At 32.1% G+C, this 23,620-nt stretch overlaps 3 protein-coding genes across 7 annotated transcripts; all 3 read right to left on the minus strand.

Moving 5' to 3' along the window:
* Positions 1 to 5: 5 nt before the first annotated feature.
* On the minus strand, positions 6 to 3,490 carry LOC107475328 (uncharacterized). 5 transcript variants are annotated; one of them, XM_016094953.3, is made up of 9 exons: positions 3,008 to 3,489; positions 2,457 to 2,928; positions 2,161 to 2,278; positions 1,529 to 1,638; positions 1,223 to 1,308; positions 666 to 775; positions 557 to 584; positions 229 to 450; positions 6 to 127 (listed from the first exon to the last, which is right to left on the minus strand). In XM_016094953.3, the coding sequence occupies exons 1-8, from the start codon at positions 3,183 to 3,185 to the stop codon at positions 422 to 424; spliced, it is 1,131 nt and encodes a 376-aa protein (XP_015950439.3). In that variant the 5' UTR covers positions 3,186 to 3,489; the 3' UTR covers positions 6 to 127; positions 229 to 421. The 5 variants fall into 5 exon arrangements, with proteins under 5 accessions (XP_015950439.3, XP_052113114.1, XP_015950438.3 ...); XM_052257154.1 differs by having other exon boundaries at positions 557 to 589; positions 1,529 to 1,632; positions 3,008 to 3,488; XM_016094952.3 differs by having other exon boundaries at positions 557 to 589; positions 3,008 to 3,485.
* A 5,298-nt stretch (positions 3,491 to 8,788) lies between these two features.
* Positions 8,789 to 10,214, minus strand: LOC107475329 (rubisco accumulation factor 1.2, chloroplastic-like). The gene is given in 2 exon segments (XM_016094954.3): positions 8,789 to 9,371; positions 9,373 to 10,214. Coding segments are annotated over 2 exon segments (1,251 nt in total). The 5' UTR covers positions 10,128 to 10,214; the 3' UTR covers positions 8,789 to 8,875.
* A 1,540-nt stretch (positions 10,215 to 11,754) lies between these two features.
* LOC107475363 (transcription factor bHLH140) lies at positions 11,755 to 12,359 on the minus strand. The gene has a single exon (XM_016094991.3). The coding sequence runs from the start codon at positions 12,331 to 12,333 to the stop codon at positions 11,755 to 11,757; it is 579 nt and encodes a 192-aa protein (XP_015950477.1). The 5' UTR covers positions 12,334 to 12,359.
* Positions 12,360 to 23,620: the final 11,261 nt, after the last annotated feature.

Below are 23,620 nucleotides of genomic sequence, written 5' to 3' on the forward strand. Positions count from 1 at the left end.
CACAACCAGAGAGTAATTGAAAGAAAATACACTGGCGGATGAGTGAATTGAGCGGTGGTTCTGTGTTGTTTCGTTTCGTTTTGTTTTGTTCTCTTTCCATGCGGCCCAAAATCTCAATTTCAGAATTCTGAAAATAAAATCAATATTCAATTATACATATCTAGGAATATCATTACAGTCCTACCATAAACCAACAATTTCAAAAAATAGTGAAAATACAAAGATTACCTATATATTCATTATTTTGTTCCGAGCAATAAAATAGATATTAGATCACATTTTTTTGTCTGCCTATTGAACCAAGAATATAATACATTATTTATCAGCACTAGGACAAACTAATGAGGTGAAGAATAGAAGGGCCAGCATCTTCATTTCAATGGATCTTCACCGTTTGCATATATTGCTAATTGAATACCCTTCAAGAGTTGCTTTTTCCATAATCTTTTCCTGGTCAAAATAAAATGAGCTTGTTGGTTTTCAGATTGCAAATAATTCAGAAACAAAAGTAAAGCTTTAAGCATTATTGGATCTTTTCAGTAGTAAATAAACTTACTTGAATTATAGTTGTGATCATCCCTGGTCTACCCTGCAGTAACTCAAAGTGAGAAAATCTTAATTGAACTTAATATAATTGCAGCTTGTAGCAAAGGAGAAAAAGCCACCTGAAATTGCTTCTTTGTCCATGATATATCCTTCCATGTTTTGGAATGGATTGATTGCCATTCTGTTGGAACCTGAATACTTTCGACATGTTGCAAAATCCTCAAGCCACCTACAACATCATTAGTTCCCAAGTTAACGTTTGAAATTAAAGAAAACAAACTTGCTGGGTACATTTATATTTGGAATCTGGATAGCTATATATAAGAATAAAAATTGAAAGCAATTCTTCCTTATTACAACACATTTTACTTTAGAAAGGCTTGATGATTTGAAGAGACATGTCATGATGTCTCATATCAAAACTGGTGGCTTGGAATAACTATTTTAGACAGTGCTGCTCGGTGAATGAATAACTATATCAGAAGCCTCAACCATTCAGATTCAGGATGCATTTAAGAAGTTAGACATATTTCATCTGAGCCACATTAGTTCCTAGAATGTAATTGACATCCACATCTCTTAAAGAAAATTATTTTACAACAGCTTATGCTAATCTTAAGTAGTTGAATTCCATCTTCAATAACACTAAAAAGAACAAATGAAAAGAGACAGATACTTGTGATGAATGCCTCCTCCCAGATTCCATGTTCCGACCATGATGGAGCAACTTCTCGAATTGGGATACCTTCACTCCTACATACTCTGCTCACATAATACAAATCAGACCTCAATGGCTCAATCACTACTAAATTTTTTTTTTATTCCCATTTTTTTTCTTTACTTCCATCCTGTGTTTGATCTTCCTGAAGATACAATCTTTCCAATTTCATTTTACTAAAATTTCTACAAAATGCCAAGTCGCTTTATGGTTTAAGAAAATAAAGCAGCAAAGGATATTAGTCGATCTATAATTAAATCATACTCAATAACTACTTGGCGTATTATTCCTGGAAGAACACCGTCACTTAAAGGAGCAGTCTGTACTTCAAAAGGATATTTGTTTCCATTGGCCTTATCATCTGAATCCTGACCCTATTATAAAGCAGGGAATGAATACATGCATGTGATCCACAACTAGAATGCGAAAGTAAAATTTATGTTCCACAAGTTTTAAACTATAAAATGTTTTAAATAGATATAAAAGAAAAAAGGCAGAAAAAGAGGAGAAAGTCATGAATAAAGGCTTGAAACTCATTGACTTCCTTTTATTCATCAGTATAACCAAAAGAAAGTATAGTCACACTGAAAATTAGAAAATTACCATCCAGCAAAGGACTATAATATAAACCAAACGGTTTTCAGGAAGTACATGCAACTAATATCTTCTGAACAAAGCTTACTGTGTTAGTTTAGCACTACAACAAACTCATTTTTAAAAGGCTCAATTAGAATCCTAAAGTATGATACTACATGCAACCCAACCACACAGGAATAAACAACATTAAGTTCAAGCTGTGGAGGTGATGCAAAGTAGGCTGTAGGAATTCTAATAAAAAAAAAGGTACAAAGAATATAAGCTAGTATATAATAAGCCATATTCAAAATCATGCTCACCTTGCAACAAACAACAAAAAAATTTGTGACACAACCTTCAAGTATGTGATTACCATCATTAGATAGCAACAGTTCTGTAACTGAAGGAGGCCTGAGCTTTTCCAGACTCTTCCTTATCCTGCATTGTAGACACAATTTCAAATTAATTATTTGAAAGAATATAAACACTGATTCAGCTAGAAAATGTGTATGGCACTTTTAAATAGTCAAAATGAAAGGATACAGTGCGAGTAGGTGCATGGCCAATTGAAGAGATTGATAACAATAATGATCCTAATTGGGAAGACATAACTGACCTTACCCAATCTGAATATTTTGCAATTGCAACATGCCTCCCATAGCCTGCCAAAGCCAAATGTGCACCATTTCCCAGAATACCAAATGCAGGAGGCACATAAGTCTCAATATGCACATGCACATCAAGAATTTTACCAACTCTGTCCTCATCTATAGTCTCACATGCATTCAATTCCTCCAAATTACCACTCACAAGAGTTGTAACAGCCAGCTCTTGACAATCAACCCTCTCCTTTATTGCAATTGGCATAACCTTTTGCATCGAATCATCAACAAGCATTTGTAGAGTGGGTTGCCATATTGGCAAGGTTGTCCATGATGGTGGCGCAATCGCAGAATTATTAGATTTAAATAGAAGATGAGGAGCCAGCGTTGATAGAATTCGTATGGATTCTGAAAGTCTTTTCATGTGTCTCTCCCAAAACAAGAAGCACGAGGCATTGTTATGAGTACGTGATGTTGTGTAAGCACCTGGATCAGAGTTCCGCTGAATCAGTGTCGAAAAGAGCCATAATTTAATAAGATTCATAGCAACTGTGAATGCATATACCTGGTTGTGCTTCTAAGAAGAGTTTGACTGGTGGTGTATCTAAGGTGTTTGATAGAATGCCATTACTGAATAAAAACCTTGAACTTGACATTCTGACTTTCCAGAGCAGCCAAAGGTGAAAAACTGTTGAGTCTACCGTTACCTGATTAATGTCAATTATGGCATCAACTTTGAACATAAAAGAAGAAATTGCTTTGCTTTCTTTTCAACTTAATGTTCATGGTTCAAGGGAAAGGAAGAATAGTAGCAAGCATGTATTATTTTGGTTCAAACAGAATGGGATTTGACATGAAGGGAAGGAGCAGTGTTTGATGAGACAAGTGTCGTATTACATTCCTGGCTCCCGGGACAATGTAACAAACAATGCATTAATGGATGCAAGAGTAGCACCACTATTGTTATTAATACATGATGTAGTTTTTGCACATGCCTCTACTGAGTACATTCCCTTCTATCAGTGGTCACTCAAGAATATGAACCTTGATGTATGTGTTCTGTTCGTCGGAAACAGAACGGCGCCTCAAGGAGGAGATTCATCTCTCATCAGCGACCATGGCGCTGGTTAGAACCGGGTTGGGGACTGCCCGACTGGGTGTGTCTCTGATTGGGATGGGTAGAATCTTTTCCTGGTCGGGTCTGCTTAGTGGAAGTTATAACTTATAAATGATTCTGACCTGATGAAAAGAATTTACTATCGGTGTGCATGAGTCGGGTGAAACTGGGTTTGATGTGACCCAAATTCGGTCTGAAATATATATCAGGCCTATTTATTAGACCCGAACCTGACCCTAGACCCGATGAAACTTATACACTTTCAGACTACGATTATATCGGGTAAAAATCGGGTGAAAATCGGGCTGTTAACATTATATTACGTTGATACCTTCTTGTAAATTAGCATGTAAAAATATCCAAATTTCCAAGACTCCAACTATTATTTGACATGGTAAAATTCACTTAGAAAAATATAATAAGAACCAACTTTTCTCTAAAATTAAAGCTTAACCATAATCAATACTAATATTGCCTAATAACACCAAATATTTAAATCAATACAAATAACATAAGATTATGCATTAGTCTAAAGTCTTATGCATTTTAAATATAAAACATTAACTTATAGTCTTATATATAATGACTAGTAATACAAAATATTAAGGTTTATAATACTTAAATTTCACATAATAATAACCATCATTCATCACTAATAACACAAAATATTAATTGTGTATGATGACCGGGCCACCGGGCCGATTTCGAGTGACCCGAGTTATGGTCCGGACCCGACCCGAAATAATGACCGGGTCTATTTTTGAGACCCATACCCGACCCTAGACCCAATGAAATCACACCAAATTAGTCTCAAAAGTGTTCGAAATCGGGCCGGATCTTTGGGCCGGGCCGGGTCATGCACACCCCTAGAATTTACAAAACTACTAATGCTCTATGCGCCTTGGCTTCCTTCTTCCATCAAAGGTACTCCTAAAAGAAGAAAGAAAAAGCTTTACATCTATCTAAAATTACATGGATGGTATTCATGTAACTTTTTACTCCACATTCCACACCCCACACCCTTGCTAGTTTTACACGCGCCTCTTATAACCTAGATAACTAATCTTTATTTTGAGTTATCAATGTTTTTCAACGTAAATTTTTTCATACAACGTAAAATTGTTCTTCTCTTTCGCGTTTTTCTTCTCTGCATTATGGATCTGGATTGATTCAACGCAATTATCTTCATCGTTCATCTTCTTCTTCGTTTTCTTCTTCGATCTGCACTTTTGAATTGAAACAATGAATGAATCAACTTCAAATCAGTTGAATGAGTGCAATTTTGATGATTCTTCTCAAACGCATCAATTTGATGAGGTTTGGATTATTGAATTTTGAATCGAATTTAATGGAATGAAATTTCTATTTTATTTGAAGTGAATTGAATAGATTGAGGTGATCTACATCTGAATTGAATTTAATTAAATTGATAATATGTAACTGTGAGTAATTGTGAGTAACTCTGAGTAAATGTGAGTAACTTTTCGGTTCGGTAAGTACTAAAGAGGTGGTTCATCACTTTCATGTTTTCGGTTCAGTCTGTAGAAAGGAGTCTAACAAAAAATAGACCAATATGTTATGTTTTCTTCCCTAAGCACTATATAATTGTTTTACCGTAATTAAGATTTTGGTTCACCATAACTAAAATTTCGGTTCACCATGAGTACTATGTTTGGTTCACCATGAGTACTGTATTCGGTTCATTATGCACTATTCAAAACTCTTCTTCCTCACCTTCTACTGCTTCTTCACCAGAGAGAGAAGGAGGAAAAGACAAAAAAGTACAACAGCAACAACAACAAAAAAATGACGATAGGGTTTCAGAGTTTAGGGTTTTAGGGTTTATGGGTTCAGGGTTCAATGTGTTTCAAACTTTCGGTTCGCCCCGGGTATTAGTTTCAGTTCACCGTGTTCATAGTTGAGGGTTGAGGGTTTAGGGTTTAGGGGTTTAGGATTTAGGGTTCAGGTTCAGGGTTTTAGGGGTTTAGAGTTTACGGTAGGGTTTAGGGTTTATGGTAGGGTTCAGGGTTTAAGGTTTAGCATTTAGGGTTCAGAGTTCAATATTTAGGGTTCAGGTTCAGGGTTTAGGGTTTAGCGTTCAGGATTTAGAGTTCAGGGTTCGGGTTCAGGGTTTAGGTTTATGTTTTAGGGTTTTAGGGATTTAGGGTTTATGGGTTTAGGATTCAGTATTCAGGGTTCTGGTTTTAGTATTTAGAGTTTAGGGTTTAGGGTTCAGTGTTAATTTTTTGGTAAACAGGGATGGAGGTTTGGATTATTCAATTTTGAATCGCATTGAATGGAATGCAATTGCTAATTTGAATTGAATTAAATGGATGGAGGTGTAATGAATTGAATTGAATTGAATTGATAATATGTAAATTGTAGGCAGAGTTATTTGAATTTGATTTTATAAAATGGATTATGTTTCGTTCACTCAGTACTATACAATTGTATTATTTTCGGTTCACCATGAGTACTGTGTTCGGTTCATTCTGCAGAAAGCTGTTTGAATTTGATTTTATATAATGGATTATGTTTTGTTCACTCAGTACTATACACTTGTATTGTTTTCGGTTCACCATGAGTACTGTGTTCGGTTCATTCTGTACTATTCAAAACTCTTCTTCCGCCCCAGAGAGAAGGAGGAAAAGATAAAAAAATACAGCAGCAACAACAACGCTAAGGAGAAAACACGTGAAGAAGAAGTAATGTGAAAAAGGAGGAAAAGGAGGAATGCGGAGAAGAAGGCGAAGAAGAAGAATAGCTCCGTGCGTAAACGACCGTGAAAAGAAGAAGAAGAAGCGTGGGGAAAAGAAGCGTTGGGCGATTTCGTGTGTATTGGGCGCGCGTGTATTTTACGTTTCATTTAATGGTATTGAGTTTTTTTAGTGTTGGGCCAACTTAGTTACATGGTTACATGGATGTGTAACATTCCCGAAAAATAAAAAACGGCAAATAATAGAATATTTGTTTATAAATTTAATTCTTATAATTATGAATCTAGTTAATTTTCAACAAGTAAAATTTTTTACAAAAAAATATTTTAAGAATTTACATCACTGTAAATTATAACAAATAAAAAAATATAACAAAAGTAATTAAGTTATATTTTTTTATTTTTATCGTTATTGAAATTCTATCTAAGAATTTGTTATTAATGTGTTTGTTATATATATAAATTAAAATTTGAATTTCGAAACTTATGTAAATAGATTAATAAATTGATTGTAATTAATAATAGGATAAACTACAAAAATTATATTCGTTACTGACAATAATATATCTAAATTTTTTTATTAATAAAAATATTCTTAAATAATTTTAAAAAATACAAAATTTATTATATTTTTAAATTATTTGAAAATATTTTTATTAATAACAAAATTTGAATGTGTTTTTATTAATAATAAAATTATTTAAGGATAGCAGTCATATGGTTCTCTTATTATGCAAAGCAGCACAGCACAGGGCATAGCAATTAAATACACAAGATTGATTTTGAGCCAAGTTACTGAAGAAAGCACGTATTAGGTTACCAAAATCCAAAAGCTAAAATTAATAATTAAGAATTCTAGAAAAGAAATTTAAATAAATAATTCTAAAATACTAAATTAAAATAAATTATAAAAAAAATATAAATAAATATAATCAGAAATTCACTCACGTCTCTGAAAATTTTAAAAAGCAGGAGGCTGGACTTGTACAACAAAAAGACCACCTACTATAATATTAAAGAAGAGACTAATATTAGTGTCTGGAAGAAGAGAAGAGAGCCTAACTCCTGGTCATTGTCATCTAACAATGTGATTGTCATCTGTGGAAACAAGAAATTTAGGTTGATAACGTGGTAATTTAAAGTGATAAATAAATTTTTAAAAATTTATCTTTCAGATAGACATTTTTAAAAATAATAGTACTAATAAAACTTTTAAGATAATAAAGGTAGATATATTATCTTTAGATTATTTTTTATAATTAGAATAAAAAATTTTAATTTAAACTAATTTATCTACGTTTATTAATATTATTGATATTTTTTTTAGAAATTAATTATTTGTATTATTTCTATTCATCTAATTTACTATCATTTTGTTTTTTAAAATAATTATTAAAAAAGAAAAAATACAGGAAACCAGCACTTTTATTAAAATTTGACTAACACTTAACCAATAAAAGAAAAATAAATAATCTTACTATTAAATAAAATATCACACTATTAAAAATACTAATAATAACTAATTAATGATACAAATTATAAAATTTACCGTTTCATAGCAATCTTCTGTCAAAAATTCTCATCTAACTTGTTTACTTCCTTCACAGTAACTTGGGTAGTTCTTCTTACTCCAAAATAACTTGTTATATGATCTTTAATTCTGGTAATCTATTCAAAATATTTAAAAAATCATAAATTTAAAGAATAAACCTTTTAAATAGAAGCATAATCAAATGTTCTTTTTAATTGAATGTATTATATGTACGCCTCTATTTATTATATCCAAAAATGACATTTTTTAAAATTATGGTAATTTTATATGTGTAAAAAGTATGTAAATTTTTTGAAAAGATATTAATAACGATATAAAAAATTGATAAAAGAGCACAATAATAGAATAATCAAAAATAAAAAAAAATGTCAAATAAGGGAGAAAAAATAAACTAAAAAAATAAATAAGTACTCAAAAGATATAAATGTAGTTAACTTTTATAGGATAATCAAATTTTGATTTCTCATATTTTAACTTTTTTTTAATGTTTATATTTTTTAATTTAAATTGATAAAGTTAGTCTTTTAAAATGTGAATTATTTTAGTACATAACTAATTGACCAGTCATTTAAATAATTAATTAAATGTACATTGGTTTTGGCATTAAATTAATCTACAGAACATGTAGAAATAATATCTAGCCCATAAAAAAAGATTGTATATATATATAATATATAGTATACATTATTCACTCACATACAAAAGACTGAGTTTTTCTTGAAGTACTCTTCTTAAATCTCTATAGTAAATAACTTCTTATTAAATCTCTATAATGAATAGTTTCTTATTACTAGAAGAATTTTCATTAACACATACCACAATAAAGAAAATAAAAATCTCTCTTAATATATTATAATATTACAATTATTAAAATATATTAAGATGAATTTTTTTTAATATTGATCCTGCTTTATTCTTGCCTTATAAATATATATGATAAAAGCACAAGAGAAAACAAAAGAATACAGCTAAATCCATCTAAAAAGCTTATACAAATAGAGTAAAATTATGATAACAAAATCTGAAATTTGAAACGATGATGAATGGATCAGTTCCAGTCTTCATCACTGAGTTGATCATCAGTGTCATCCTTGGGAGGTCTAACAACCAATACAACCGTTCCTAAACTTTCCTTGACGCCATTCTCCTTCAATGCTGAACCCCTCTGAACCATTAAATCATCGTGACCATCAACCTTAGCCAAATAGAACCCATCATCCGCAACTACCTCCGTGTTATTTCTGTCGGCCACTACCAAAATAGGTTCCTCTTTATAATACTTATTCACCTTCCACGGCAAAATCCTCGCATCCACGAATGAAACCACAACTCCTCCTCTCCCAACGGTCGCCACCGGCTCCCACCGGGGTAAAACCACCCACCTTCCCCACGCTTTCTCTGCCCTCACGACCCCGAATTCACCCTCGCTCCTGCACTCAAACGGTGCCTCCATAACCTCATTTTCTCCCTTCTCCGCCTTGCATACTGGCAACACAATAACCGAGGTAGCCTCCGCCACCTCGCCGTACTTTAACCTCACCACCGACCTTCAACGCCTGTTCCAAAGCAGAAGTTCTTTGATCAGAAGGGTTCTTGTGCTCCCTGCTCTGCCGGTAATACATGAAAGAGAGACAATCTCCGGGAAGAGTGTAATCGAAGCTCTCCCAACCCTTCTCCCCTCTCCTGCCAGGGAAATCTTTCATAGCGCGCGCCAAATTCTGAGCGCCCTTTCCGTCGAACTTATTATCCACTATGTAACGGGCAGCTGCAGAGCGCTGGGAGGCACTGAGGAGGCGGATCTCGTAGAGAATCTCAGCGCCGCTAGTATCGAAGGCAGAAAGGACGTCGGGGTCAGTATTTGACTGCTGGAGTGACTCCCGGACCTGAGCAGCGACGACGAGGCGATTCTGCTCGACGCCGGATATACCGGTGAGCTCTTCAATGGAGGGAGGGGTGAAGCCATCTTGGATGAGAGAGGAGATAAGGGGAGCGTACTCATGCCATGTGCCGAGGCGGTTGGCGAGAACTTCTATGCGGCCAGCGGTGTCGAGGGTGGCAAACTGCGAGGGGAGCGGCGAAGGCGGTGGTCGGAAGGGTTGGTAGAGTTGTTGCTGCTGTGGGGGTTTGGATTTGGGAATGTACGGCGATGGGTTTAGAGAGGCCGAAACCGAAAATGAATGTTGTTTGTTGTGTTTCAAGGAGTGGTTGTGATTGGGGCCGTGATTGCGGTTGTGGTTGCGGCTGTGATTGCCAGAGAAGTAGAGACTCTTCACCACGCTGCTCACTGATAGTGCCATCATCCTTCTTTCCTTTCCTTCTACCTTATCTGCTCACTTATCCTGATATATTCTAACAACAATGATGGTTAACAAAAATCCTCATTACTTTTTTTGCAATATCCTATTTTAAAGATTCGGCTCTTTTCTCATTAGCAGCTCTTTATTGCTATTTACTCTCTTGAAAATCTTTAATTAATATTCTTGCATTTTTTCTCTTATTATAAGAATTAAGAAAAAAAGATAAATGTTAGAATAATTTATAAGAAGATTTGTTTAATGTATTGAAAAACACTTAGTACTATCTAGTACTCTATTAAATACCTTAAAAATACCTAATAGGCTACTACTTCTTGGTACTCTTTTTATATATACTTACCCATACTATTAGACAAGTTAACATGGTATAAAATATATAAGCAAGTAAGTCTCTTTAGATTATATTTGTATTATGAAATTTGAATATGTAATTATACAAATAATAAATGAATTATTTGAAAATTTGGTAATAAAATAATGTTGAGTTATTTTGCAAATATAAACCATATAAGATGAGTTGTGTAACTTTGGAAAAAAAATTAAAACATTTAATTAAGGTTGTGAAGTAATATCCAGTAATTATTTAATAGCAAAAAATATTTTTTAAATTGGTTGCTAATAGAGATAATAACTAAAATAATTTATCAATTACTATCTCATTATTAAATTAATCTTTTTTTGGTTAGAAATTGAAATACATCTTATCTTGTGTCGGTTAATATTTTATATTAATTTTTATTGATCGATCAGAGAGAAAATTTAAATCGATTGATATTTTAAAATTGATAAATCGAAAAACTAATTTAATTATTACTTGTAAAATTTAGAAAAAACTGTAAAAGTAACAATTTTCTTTTTAGTATCCCAGAGCAAAGATATATAGTCACCAAAAAAAAAAAAAAGCAAAGATATACAAGTGAATTTCTAATGGGTTGTAATTATGGTGTAATCGAGGTATATGGGCCACGGTTTCGCCCCATTTCTTATGCCAAAAAAAATTCGCAACTGAATTTCGTGAAAAAAAATTTTTAAATGAAAATTGCACCCACCTATTTTTAGTTTGAGAAATTAAAAGATTTTAAAAGATCCCGAGAATTGTGTTTTTAAAAAATAAAAAAATTCACATATTAAAATCACACCCACCAATTTCTTTATGTATGAATTGAAAAAAATTCAAATCGATCCAACTGTTCTTGCCATTTTGTAAACCAGTCCTCATATTTTTAGACAATTACAAAAAAGCCCGTATGTGTGAGAAATTCACACATTCTAGCATACTTTTTTAGCCGCAAAGATATCTCATAGAAGTCTCTAAACACCATAGACCATGATATGCTATATATCTCATTGACACTAATAACAAATTATTTTTTTCTCTTAATTCACATAATTAATTTGTTCTGAATAATTAATAGCTAGCCATAGCCAAACATAAATGCACTGAAAGTGAGGTGCTTGTGATAGATAGTAAAAGACACCAACATCATCAACACAAAACAATTACATGTGAAGAACTAAGCAGCTCTCACTACATTACCATATATATCACGAGCCCACAAAGATAAAATAAAACACTATAATTTAATCATCATATTACAAATTAATTAAGAGATTAATAAGGTGGCCACCAATTTTTCAAAACAGAAGCATCAATATTGGTAGTGGCTTCATCACCTTGAATGCAACACTGAGATAATGGTAGCTCCGGTAAGGTCTCAAAAACTGATGGAGAAACATTTTGTTGCTGATGAAGAGGAACAACAATGTCCTGATCAGCAGGGTAACAATAATAATAGCACTGATCATTTATACTATTATCATTATTATTATTGTTGTTGTTGTTGTTATCCACATGATCATAGTTCATCATCAAAGTTTGGTGAAGCCAAATCTGAGCCTTGAGGAACTTAACATAGTGAATGGCTTCTTCCAACATAGAAACAGTGTCCATCTTGCTGCCACCAGGGACCATGCTCTGAAGGATCTTGAACCTGTCACTGATTCTGTGCCTTCTTTCTCTTGCTGCCACACTTTGTGGGTCAGTTGAGAGTTTCATCACTCCCTTGTTCTTCTTCTTATTGTTGTTCATAGCATTACCTTTCTTCCTCTTGTTGTTTGGGTTTGAAGATGAGCCTTGTTCTTCTATTGATGCACATGTGATGGTGTTACCACTTGGATCAATGCAATCCATGTGCTTTTTTTTGCTATGGTAGTAGATATAGTGTGTTATATTCTAATAATCTTGGGTATGTAGGGGGCGTTGTGTCCATTTTGACAAGTATATATAGGAAGATGAAAATGAATATGAACAAGGTACAAGGATTATGATGGAAAATGGTTTGTATAATTATTTTGCTTTGTTTATGCAATTATAGCCTTAAATTGTGATAACATTTTTGTTATAGCCAGTGCGGGAAAACTATATATTGTGATTTATTTTTAGAAAAAGTAGAGGTAAATAATGAGAATATTAAATAATGTGAATAATAGGTATGTTGGATGTTCAATTCAATAGGTATGCAAATGATTATGATTATTATTTTTAATTGGATAATAATTTCTTTTGATTCGATTTATTTATACACAGTTAATAATGACTGGATATTCAATTGATAGTTATCATAATATTAAAGTTTAGGAGGTAATTTGGAAGTAGATTATTTTTTTATTTTATTGAGTCATTTTTAAAACTTATTATTCACGTTGTTTACAAAATTCATTGTCTACCTAACAAAACCATTATTTTTATAAATCAACCATTAAAGTATATTTGTCTACTTAAACCAATATTAAAAGTTTGACTTTCAGTTTATCTATACAATAATTTATTATTTAACTTTAAATATAAATCATATATGTAATAGATTAATTCTTATTAGTCTATCACATTAAAAAATATTGTAAAAAATATAAAACATATATATTAAAGAAATATAATTGTTATTGTAATGTTAACAGTAATATTCCAGCCGCAATTACAATTGTATGAATATAATTAAAGTTTTAAATATAATTTTTTACTATCAGATTGGAAATAAATTTATTTTACATGAACTTTACAAGTTATTCCATATATGAGATATAATTTTTTATTTAATCAATAGAAGGATAAAAATAAGTATAAATATTATATTACTTCTTCACTTGATTTTTCAAATAAATGAAAGAGAAGTGATATTGTCATGTGATGTGAGTCGCCCAATCTTTGCCTTAGGATATGGACATATTTGTTTTTTTGGTAGGGACCCGGAGCTAAAGCCCGTTGGAGAAGAACCTAGGTTCTTTTTTTTATTGTTAATACTCATATATTGCCAATAAAAAATTATAATATTATTGAACCATCCATTGCCATAGTTCTATATTGGTACAAGTTAAATAGTTTCATATTAATTAATAAATAATGAAAAAATAATATGTAACTAATTAGATTTGTAAGCTTCATTTTAGCTATGTTCTTTTTTTGCATGTGTACATGGAACTTCTATGAGTAGTTATAAACTTTGATTAAGTATCCAATATATATAAAGTACCTACTCAAATGAAAATATTAAAAATATTTTTTTATAAAAATTTTTGTGTTAAAAATATGTTTTGTTTGTCTAGTTACATTTTTAAAAAATAATATTTTTATAATATTTTAAAATTAAATTCTATCATTTATTATCTAATAATAATAAACAAATATTTTTATATAAAACAATTAAAAAAATTTCATAATAATATCCACCTATATATATAAATAGTACAAATGATACATCCCTTCAAAAAGTGACATTATGACCCACATGCATGAAGAGGGCAAGTGAATGAGTGAAAGGAGATTATTATTGATTAGGCCCTCCATTCCATTTTTCTTTCTTTTGATTCCAAAGCTACTACACTTAGGTGATCAATGAACAAAGTAAGATCTTTTGTCCTGAAATCGAAGCAAAAGTGTATTACAGTTGCAGGTGTATCTAAATTCTAAACCCAAGAACAAAAATAGGCCATTAGTTGCTTCGCTTTATTGTGTACGATTGTGCTTTTGATCCCAATGATACACATAATGTTGGTTGAAAGAGAATAGAGATTAATAGTCAAATTTCATCTTTATGAAAAAATAAGCTAACAAATGAAGATTAAACTCATTTTTTTAAAATATTTAAATAATAAAATTAAGAAAAAAAGATAAATAAATTCTTAATTTTATAATTCAAAGATACATAAGTATCTGACTAATTAAAAATAAAAAATAGATTCCTCACTGATTCAAAAATAAATAGATCTCTCACTTTATAAAATATGAAATATTTAAATTTTTTGTCTAAAATATATAAAAACAAATAGATTTTCTGAAAAAATTTAAATGTCTCGTATTTTAAAAAGTGAATAAATTTTTTTTATATTTTCAATTAATTAAAAATTTGTTTGTCTTCGAGACAAAAAGTCAAAACTTATTTATCATTTTTTGTCAAGTTAATTTTGATCATTAATAAAAGAGTGAAAAATGATTTTTTTTTTTTTGTAAAAAAAAAAGTAAGAATTTGCATGTCTATTTGATTATAATAGTAATAATAATAAATTATCATCATATATGTTGAAACGAGATTTGTTTAAGAAAAAGAGTCTTAAGGTCAAATCAAGCAATTAGCACTTCTTTTCAAGGGAAAAACAAAAAAGAAAGAAAGAAGAAAAGGTATTAGACCAAGATTTTAATTTGCTTGAAGCCACTAGAATGAATACAATGGCTTTAGAGTCAATTTTTTAAATCACACACATCCCAAAGAAAACAAAGTTTTGTTTTTTCACATGTATCTTTGTTGGGGTACCCAAGTATCTTCCTTCTTCCCCAAGCGGAGTGTTTTATAGAATGTCACACTTATTTTATAATACGACAGGGTCCAACATGCATGGAAATTTTGAACAAAATGGCACCATCATCTAACATTGTCTTCTTCACTTTTTTTTTTTTAACTACACTAATTTTTACTAAATTCGATGTAATTATATATAGAGAAAGTATAAGGAGTCAATGGAGTATATGTACAATGTGTATAATGGTGTTTAGGAATGTTCGATTCAGTAGGATATCAGATGTTTATTATCTTAGTATACGGATGATTATTCTGGATAGTATGTGTGTATTGGTTTGAGAAATTAATAGTATTTTATCTTGAATTTTCATTTTTTTAACTCATATTAGATCAAATAAATAGCTCATTATACACATTGTACAAATTTAATTGGCTCCCTAACGAGATTCTTATATATATACATGGTACATTCTTAGATTATTATTTTTTTTATAAAAAAGTTAACACCTAACTTTTTTTAATTTATTTCAATCGTATTAGGTATTAACAATATATTAAAAATTAGTCACAAATTCAGTCTTGTGTGTATAATTTTTGTTAAAATATGAAATACTTATTGAAAATAAATTAAATAACATATAAATTTATACACAAGTATATAATAAATAATTTAGTAGTTAATTTTTACTATATAATACATAGTATTTTTTAATTTATTTAGAGTTAAATATTAAGACTAACATAACAACTTTCATTGAATCAAAATTTTAAATTAAAAATATAAAATAACTATATATTTTATCCTTAATTTGCAAGAGTGCTGGAAAAACTCTTGGGTGTATCACAAGGTTATTATGCAAAGCTGTTTGGTTCTTCTTGTCTAACTGTCTTTGTGACACTGCAATGTTACAGAAGCAGAACTTGTTCTGTTACACTAATGAATCATGATGACAGAAACTTCCTGCTGGTGGGAACACAAAAGCAAAAGCTGAAATATAGCTAGTGGTAGTAATTTATATAGTAGATGGAAAAAAAATTAGAAGAAGAAGAACAAAATTTGAAGTCAAAGGTGAAAAACAAAAAGGAAGGATGAATAAATAAATAAAACACAAGCGCATGTGGCTCCAGCCTTCTTTGATGTGATGGTGGTAAGGTAGAACCTTAATAATTCTTACTTGTGCACACAAAATCACTTTTGCTAGGGGTATATTATTAAAATAAAATGACAAGAAATATTTATGAATTTGTAAAAAAAAAAAGAAAATGAAGATTTGATTAAAAATCGTGGAGTCTTTATCAGTAATAAATAAATAAATATCTAAATTAGTTTTCAACAAATTTTAATTGGGCACTATATATAGTTTTCAATAGAAATTCTAAAAAATTATTTTTACTAGATAATTTAGTTTATTTATTTTTTAAATTAAATTTTTTATATGCATCTTGGACAAAAGTCCAGAAATTAATTTTAGAATAGATAAAAAAATACTGTAATCTAATTTTATTGTATCATGGTGTATTATGTAAAAATATGGATCTATTATATAACAGACTTGTAAAATATAGGTTATACTTTGTATCATAATGCAATCTGCAGTATGTATTGATGCAGAATCAGCATGCATTGGAGAGAGGAAACATGTCACCATACGCGAGATAAGTTTTGCTTCATTGACCGTGTTAAAATGTATGGCAGAAGAGATATGAACTCTCATCAATTTTTATTTAATGAGTGAAAGAGCAGAGAAAGAGCAAAATTAGAGAGAAGAAACAAAACAAAAAAATTAGAGAAGATAAAAGGAAGATACAAAAATGGCAGAAAGAAATTGAATTTATTATAATTCACAAGCAATTTATATACATCACGCAGTGCATGTAGCTGTATAACAAACTTTCAAAAACGTAATCTTCTAGTTTACTAACTTTTCTAACAAATTCTAGTGCTAGCTTGCATAAATAATCACTAACTAATTTAACTATGACTAGTTTGATTACGCTGCAATATTTGTCTACTACAATTACAGTCTCTCTCAAACTAAGACTCAAGGTATAGCCTCCCTTAAGCTAGGTCTGTGTATGTCTAAGAGGTCTAATTTGCCAATGTTAGATGCAAAGGGATCTTATGCAAGAGCCTTAGTAAGAAAATCAACAAGCTGATTAGATGAGGATACTGGCATCAAATGTGTCCAACCAGAGAGGTGTTGATTTCTGGCTATGTGACAGTCCACTTCTATATGCTTAGTTCTTTCATGAAAGATGGGATTTGTTGCAATATGTATAGCTGATCTATTATCACAAAACAAGGTTATAGGTTCTTTCAAAGGCATTCCTAAATCGTGCATGATGTAACTCAACCACTGAGCTTGACATGTAGCAAGGGCTAAAGCTCTATATTCCACTTTGGATGAAGATCTCGCCACTATGCTTTGTTTCTTATTTTTTCAACTGATCAATGAGCTCCCAAGATAAAAACAATGGCTAGTGATTGACCTCCGAGTGTCTGCGCATGTAGCCCAATCTACATCTGAGTATCCAGAAAGTTTTAGATCATTTGTTGCTGAAAAGAAAACACCAGTTGATGGACAACCATTCAAATATCTTAAAACCCTTTGTGCTGCTTGCATATGAATATTAGTTGGACAATCCATAAACTGACTAAGTTTTTCCACTGCATAAGCAATATCTGGCCTAGTATTCGTAAGATATAAGAGACGTCCAACTAATTGCCGATAAGGAGTGTGATTGGCCAGCACTGTCCCTTCTGCCTTTGACAATTTTGAAGCAGAGGTATAATCCATTGGTATGTTTGCTGGTTTGCAATTAAAGAAGCCAAAATCCTTGAGTATGTCGAGAGCATATTTGCGTTGACACAAGTGAATGCCTTGGGAGGTTCTGGCAACCTCCATACCCAAGAAGAATTTGAGATTTTCTAAGTCCTTAATCTTGAATTTGTCATCAAATAAAGCTTTAGTTGATTCAATTTCATGAATGTCATCACCGGTTAGGACCAAATCATTAACATAGACCATGATAATAGTCACACTCTGAGCTGTAACATTAGTGTAGAGAAAATGATCTAATTCTGATTTTGTGAACCTAGCTGAAGTGAGAGTGTCCGTTAATTTCAAGTTCCACTACCTGCTAGCCTGGCGTAGTCCATAGAGGGATTTTTCTAATTTACATACCAAATTGGAACCAGTTTCAGAGTGTTGCAGCCTTGGAGGAAGGGACATGTAGACTTCTTCGTTTAAGTCACTATGTAGAAAAGCAGTGTTGACATCCAACTGCTTGATGTGCCAATGCTTGGCTGCTGCTAGTGCTAGAACAACCCTTAACGTGGTCATGCGCACGACTGGACTAAATGTATCAAGAAAATCTACACCCTCTATTTGCGTGAAACCTTTGGCCACAAATCTGGCCTTGTATCTTTCGATTGAGCTGTCAGAATGAAATTTGATTCGAAACACCCACTTACAACCTATAGCTCTTTTGCCATTAGGGAGCTTCAATGATCCGCCAAGTTTGATTTCTCTTCAAAGCTTCAAGTTCACTTTGGATGGCTTCTCTCTAGCAAGGATGAATAGCAGCCTCCCCATAATCACTAGGTACAACAGTTGTAGCAACAGCCAAAGAGAAGGATTTATGTATTGATCTAAGTGCATCATAAGATATGTATGTTGAGATAGGATACCTACAAAGAGAGTTGGCAATAGTGTCTGTGCTATTTGTTCATACTACGGGTCGAGCTATGCGTCCCGAACTGACTTCAGACAGGAACGTCCGACCTCTTAAGGTTAGATGGCCACCGACCTCTCTCTTAAAGAGCTCGGTCAAATCATTATAAAGGCCCAAATAGGCCCAAAGCAGAGGGACACAGCCCAATCCAAAGGCGATTGGCCTAAAAAGATAAGATGACTTCACCCGAAGATAAGATAAGATAACTAACTTATCTCTAGAAAGGTCACTGCACACCATTATAAATATGCTGGAGCACCCAAGTATAACTCATACTCTGATTCTACACAAAAAACTTGCCTAAAGCACGTGCTAACTTAAGCATCGGAGTCTCTTGCAGGTACCACCACCCTCCGGTGACGAAGGATCAGCAGCACCACCAAGTCCAATAAGTCAGACACGACAGCTCTGGCCACTACCACAGATCTCATCCAAGATCGACCCATAGTTTCAGGTAACCCTCGGAACACTATTTATCTTACAATGGTAGTTCTGAAGATAAGATGGAGGTCTTTTAATTTTGGTTGATTTTCTTGTTTCAATTGGAGTGGGTGTGTATGAAATGTCATGAATGCATGGAGTGTTTTATGAAGTTTGATTTTCTTGGGATGAGATTAGTGGCGATGAAATTGGTGAATTTGGTGTGAGTGGTGTTTGTGCAGTCAGGGGCGCTGGTGTGTGTGTGTCACTGATATAATAAGTGTCATAAGTGAATGGGTCAAATGAATGATTTTCTAAACTATGCAGATATGGTGAATATTGAGGCAATGAGTCAACATGAGATGTACAAGATGTTATTGAGTATGGAAATTGAGATTCATAGATAATTACATCTCTTGAAGTGAATATATTTTTGGAGTTAAGATCCATAAGAGTAAAACCTTTAGTCCCTTATTTGAATCCTAAGAAAATGCATTTCCTAGCTCTCGGATCAAGTTTACTTCTTGCATTAGTTAGAGTAGAGACATAGGATAAACAACCAAAGACTCTCAAGTTTGATAAATCTGGAATTTTGTTAAAAAGGAGTTCAAATGGGGACTTGTTTTTAAGAAATTGGCTTGGCTGCACATTAATTAAATGTACAGCATGTTGAACTGCAAAACTACAAAAGCATTTTGGCAAAGAAGAATGGAAGAGTAGTGCTCTTGCCACATTGAGGATATGTTGATGCTTCCTCTTAACTATTCTCTTTTGTTGTGGGGTTTTCACATAAGATGTATGATGCATGATTCAATTTGATGCATAAAAACATTTTAAAGAAAATTCAGGTCTATTGTCAGTTCTTAAACATTTCATAATTTTATTGAATTGAGTTTGTACAAATTTGACAAAATTCTTTATAATTTTAGAAGTTTTAGATTTGGCTTTCATGGAGTGTACCCAAGTGTATATGCTCTTATCATTGACAATTGTTAGAAAGTATTTGTAACCATGAATTGAAAGAGTGGATATGGGACCCCAAATGTCAAGATGTAACATATCAAAACAGTTACTTGATTTTGAAGTGCTATAAGCAAAAGGTAATCTCTTTTGTTTAGCTAAGTGACAAGAATGACATGGACTTATTCCTTCACTACAATCAATAAAGGGATACATTTTATGCATTATTTGCAATCTATGTAGAGGTACATGGCCTAATCGAGAACGCCAAAGTGCATTAACTTTATTAGATGATGCAGTGCTAATTTGAGTATAGGTGCCATCCATTATGACAGCTGCAGCAAGAGTGATTGGTGATTTGTGTGTGTCATGCATATGACGAGGATAGCGTGAGTTAAAAACTTGACTATTCATTGTATAGAGTCTATCCGCACACTTAGCTACTCTGATCCTCTTCAAAGTAGGTCGGTCCTATATCTCACAAATGGCATCATTTATAAGCATTTGGCACTTTAGTTCGTTAGTTAATTTTAAAACCGAAATTAATTTGAAGTCAAAACTTAGAATAAATAGCACATTTGAGAGAAATAGTTGGTTAGAAAACCTAATTGTGCCAACAATGCTACTAATTGTGTGGCTTCCATTAGGCATTCTAACAACTATAGGATTGATTTGGTGATAAGATTGAAAGTCACTCAAATCAAAAGTTACATGATATGTAACCCAAGTGTCTATGACCCACAGGGATGATTTTGCAGCGACAGAGGATGAAATATTGCTGCTGTATTTTAAAATAATGACTTTACCTTGGTTTGAAAGAGTGGTGTTTGGGAAATATTGAACCTGGTTTGTGATTTGGGGATGTTGCTGAACCTCTTGTCCTTTGAGAATCATCATAGTAGCTTCCTTTTGCTGAGAAGTGGGGTTAAATGGTGAAGAATCATAAGCTTCCTAAAGACAACTACTAGGGCTGTTAGTGATGAGATCATCAGTTCTCTTCTCAGTTGGTGTCTCAACAGCAATGTGATTAATGCTGTTGAATTGCCTTTGCCTCAAGTGTGGTGGCAAACCATGCTTCTTGTAGCATGTGTCGATGGTGTGGCCTTGCTTATCACAAAACATACATTGCATTCTTCCTCGTTCTCTTTCTGTAGCCTGAGACCTTCCTCTTCCATTGTCTCTCTATTTCTATCATTGCTGTCTTGATGTACTGGTCTTTCTGAATCAGCTGAACTTGCTTTATTAAAGAAAACTTTCAATTATTGCATGTCATTGAACTGTCTTTCTTGCTGAGTTAACATGGAGAAGGCAGTGTTGATGTAAGGCATAGGATTCTTCAACATGAGTTGTGATCTAACGCTTGCGTACTGGTCATTAAGACCTCTAAGGAATCGAGTTGTGTGATCTTCACTTATGTATTCTCTCATTATTCTGAGTCCACATGTGCATACCTGAGTGCAAGAATTGCAACTTGGTATTGGTCGAAAATTACTCAGATCTTCCCAAATTGATTTCAATTTGGTAATAATAAGTTGTGATACTCGCATCCCCTTGCCTCAATTGAAGTATTTCTTCCTGTAATTCAGCCACTCTAAATTTGTCTCCTTGATAGTACCTATGTTTTAAATCCTTCCAAAGATCAAAGGTTACATTGTTCCATACGACGCTTTTAGAAATTTTTGGACTAAGTGACAGGTTTCTCCAAGAAAATAAGTAGGTATTGCATCTCTTCCATGCTTCGAAGAGTGCATCATCTTCATTTGATTTTGTGATTGATCCATCGATAAACTTCAATTTGTTCTTTGATTTAAGAGCCATTAGCATTACTCTACTCCATGAGCTATAATTGTTGGCATTCAAAATAGTCAAAATTAGAGGTTTACCAGGGCTTTCACTTGGATGAATGAAGAAAGGGCTTGTTGGATCTTGCATGGGACTAATCGAGCTTTTGCCAATATGAGCCTGAATCGCAAAAATTTGGCTTAAGAAGTTTGCAATTGATTGAGCTCCATTAAATTGGTTGAAGCCATGGATTGATCTGCCATTGTTATTGAACAAAGTGTTCAAGAAAAGAAAAATTGATAGAGAAAGAACGGACTAAAGATAAACATCGATGAATCTATGTTATTGTTGGATTCAGATCTTCTGCTTTCGGTCTCGTTGATCGGAGTGCTTATCTCTTCTCCATGCTCACCGCACCGTGTTAAAATGCATGGTAGAAGAGATATGAACTCTCATTAATCTCTATTGAATGAGAGAAAGAGAAAAACTAGAGAGAAAAACAAAACAAAAAAATCAAAGAAGATAAAAAGAAGATACAAAAATGGCAGAAAGAAATTGAATTCATTATAATTCACAAGTAATTTATATACATCATGCAGTGCATGCAGTTATGTAACAAACTTTTAAAAATCCGCTTTTTTTTTTAAACAAATAAATGCAACTTGCGCTTTACAGAATGTAAAAAAAAAAAGTTGAAACTTGCATTTTACAGATGAGAAATAATGCATGTTCGACATATAAAAAAATTAGTCCTTTATATGTTTCACACTCTATTTATGTTTTGCTCAAGTTAGTAAAAAATAAGGGTTCAGTGAGAAACACAAAAAAGATTTTGTTTGAGGAGAGATTTTTTCTTTTTTCGATGAGGGTTGTGAGAAATTTTTTTTGCTGCATAAATTTATTTATGTTAAAATTATTTGTGAATTTACATTAATTGAGAAGCATATTATTAAACATTTAGATAATTCTTAATATGTAAGTATTTTTTATTTTAATTATGGATAATTTTATTTGTTTATTGTTGTTATTATAGTTATAAGTTTTTATAATATTTTTGTTATATAATTGTTGAATATTTCTGTTGTTATCGTTATTATTTTATTATTATTATTATTATACTTTTATTATAATGTGCTCTTTGTAGATATGATTTATATAAGAAATCACTTCATTTTCGGTAAAAATTAAAATAATATTCTTATATTTTTGTTATTATTATTATTATTATTATTATTATACTGCATGTTACTAGGATTTTATTGTTAAAAAATTTTTATGCATTAGAGACCTACAATGAGATTATTATAACCGTCCTAGCAACAATAACGTCTGTTCATGCATGGTTGAATATTTTAGTGAAATGATAGAGGCTTAAAATTCACATACACATTTTATCTTTTAGTTGATAAAATGACAATCATCTTAAATGATGTGCTATATATTCTTGGTCTGCCGATTAATAAAAAATCGTAATGAATATATCAGATAATTATTTATTTTTTGTGAAAAATTATATAACAGTTTTTGACAAATAATTCAATCTGCACGATCACAAGTTAGAAAAGATAAATTTAGTATGTGCTTAGTAATGTAGAGACACTAAATCATTAGACATCCAAGAATTCATCCAGTAATATGGTTGGACTCACATATTCTACTTATTTGAAAATGTGGTGTTTCAGACAAATCAACAAATTCTGGTAACTCAAAAATTTTAACCTATTCTTCGAGATTTCTAATAGATTCGTACTTACAGTTGGGAGCAGTTTGTCTAACACATTTATTCAG

Source organism: Arachis duranensis, chromosome 2 (genome assembly GCF_000817695.3).
Source record: "Arachis duranensis cultivar V14167 chromosome 2, aradu.V14167.gnm2.J7QH, whole genome shotgun sequence".
Taxonomy (NCBI): domain Eukaryota; kingdom Viridiplantae; phylum Streptophyta; class Magnoliopsida; order Fabales; family Fabaceae; genus Arachis; species Arachis duranensis.

Excerpts from the sequence above, each read along its gene's own strand:
- LOC107475363 (XM_016094991.3), bottom strand. The coding sequence starts at position 12,333 with ATGGATTGCATTGATCCAAGTGGTAACACCATCACATGTGCATCAATA.
- LOC107475328 (XM_016094952.3), bottom strand. The coding sequence starts at position 3,185 with ATGTTCAAAGTTGATGCCATAATTGACATTAATCAGGTAACGGTAGAC. Across the intron at positions 1,639-2,160 it reads TTTTTGTTGTTTGTTGCAAG|GGTCAGGATTCAGATGATAA; the intron begins GTGAGCATGATT and ends GCTTTATAATAG. Across the intron at positions 451-556 it reads TGATCACAACTATAATTCAA|GAAAAGATTATGGAAAAAGC; the intron begins GTAAGTTTATTT and ends TATTTTGACCAG.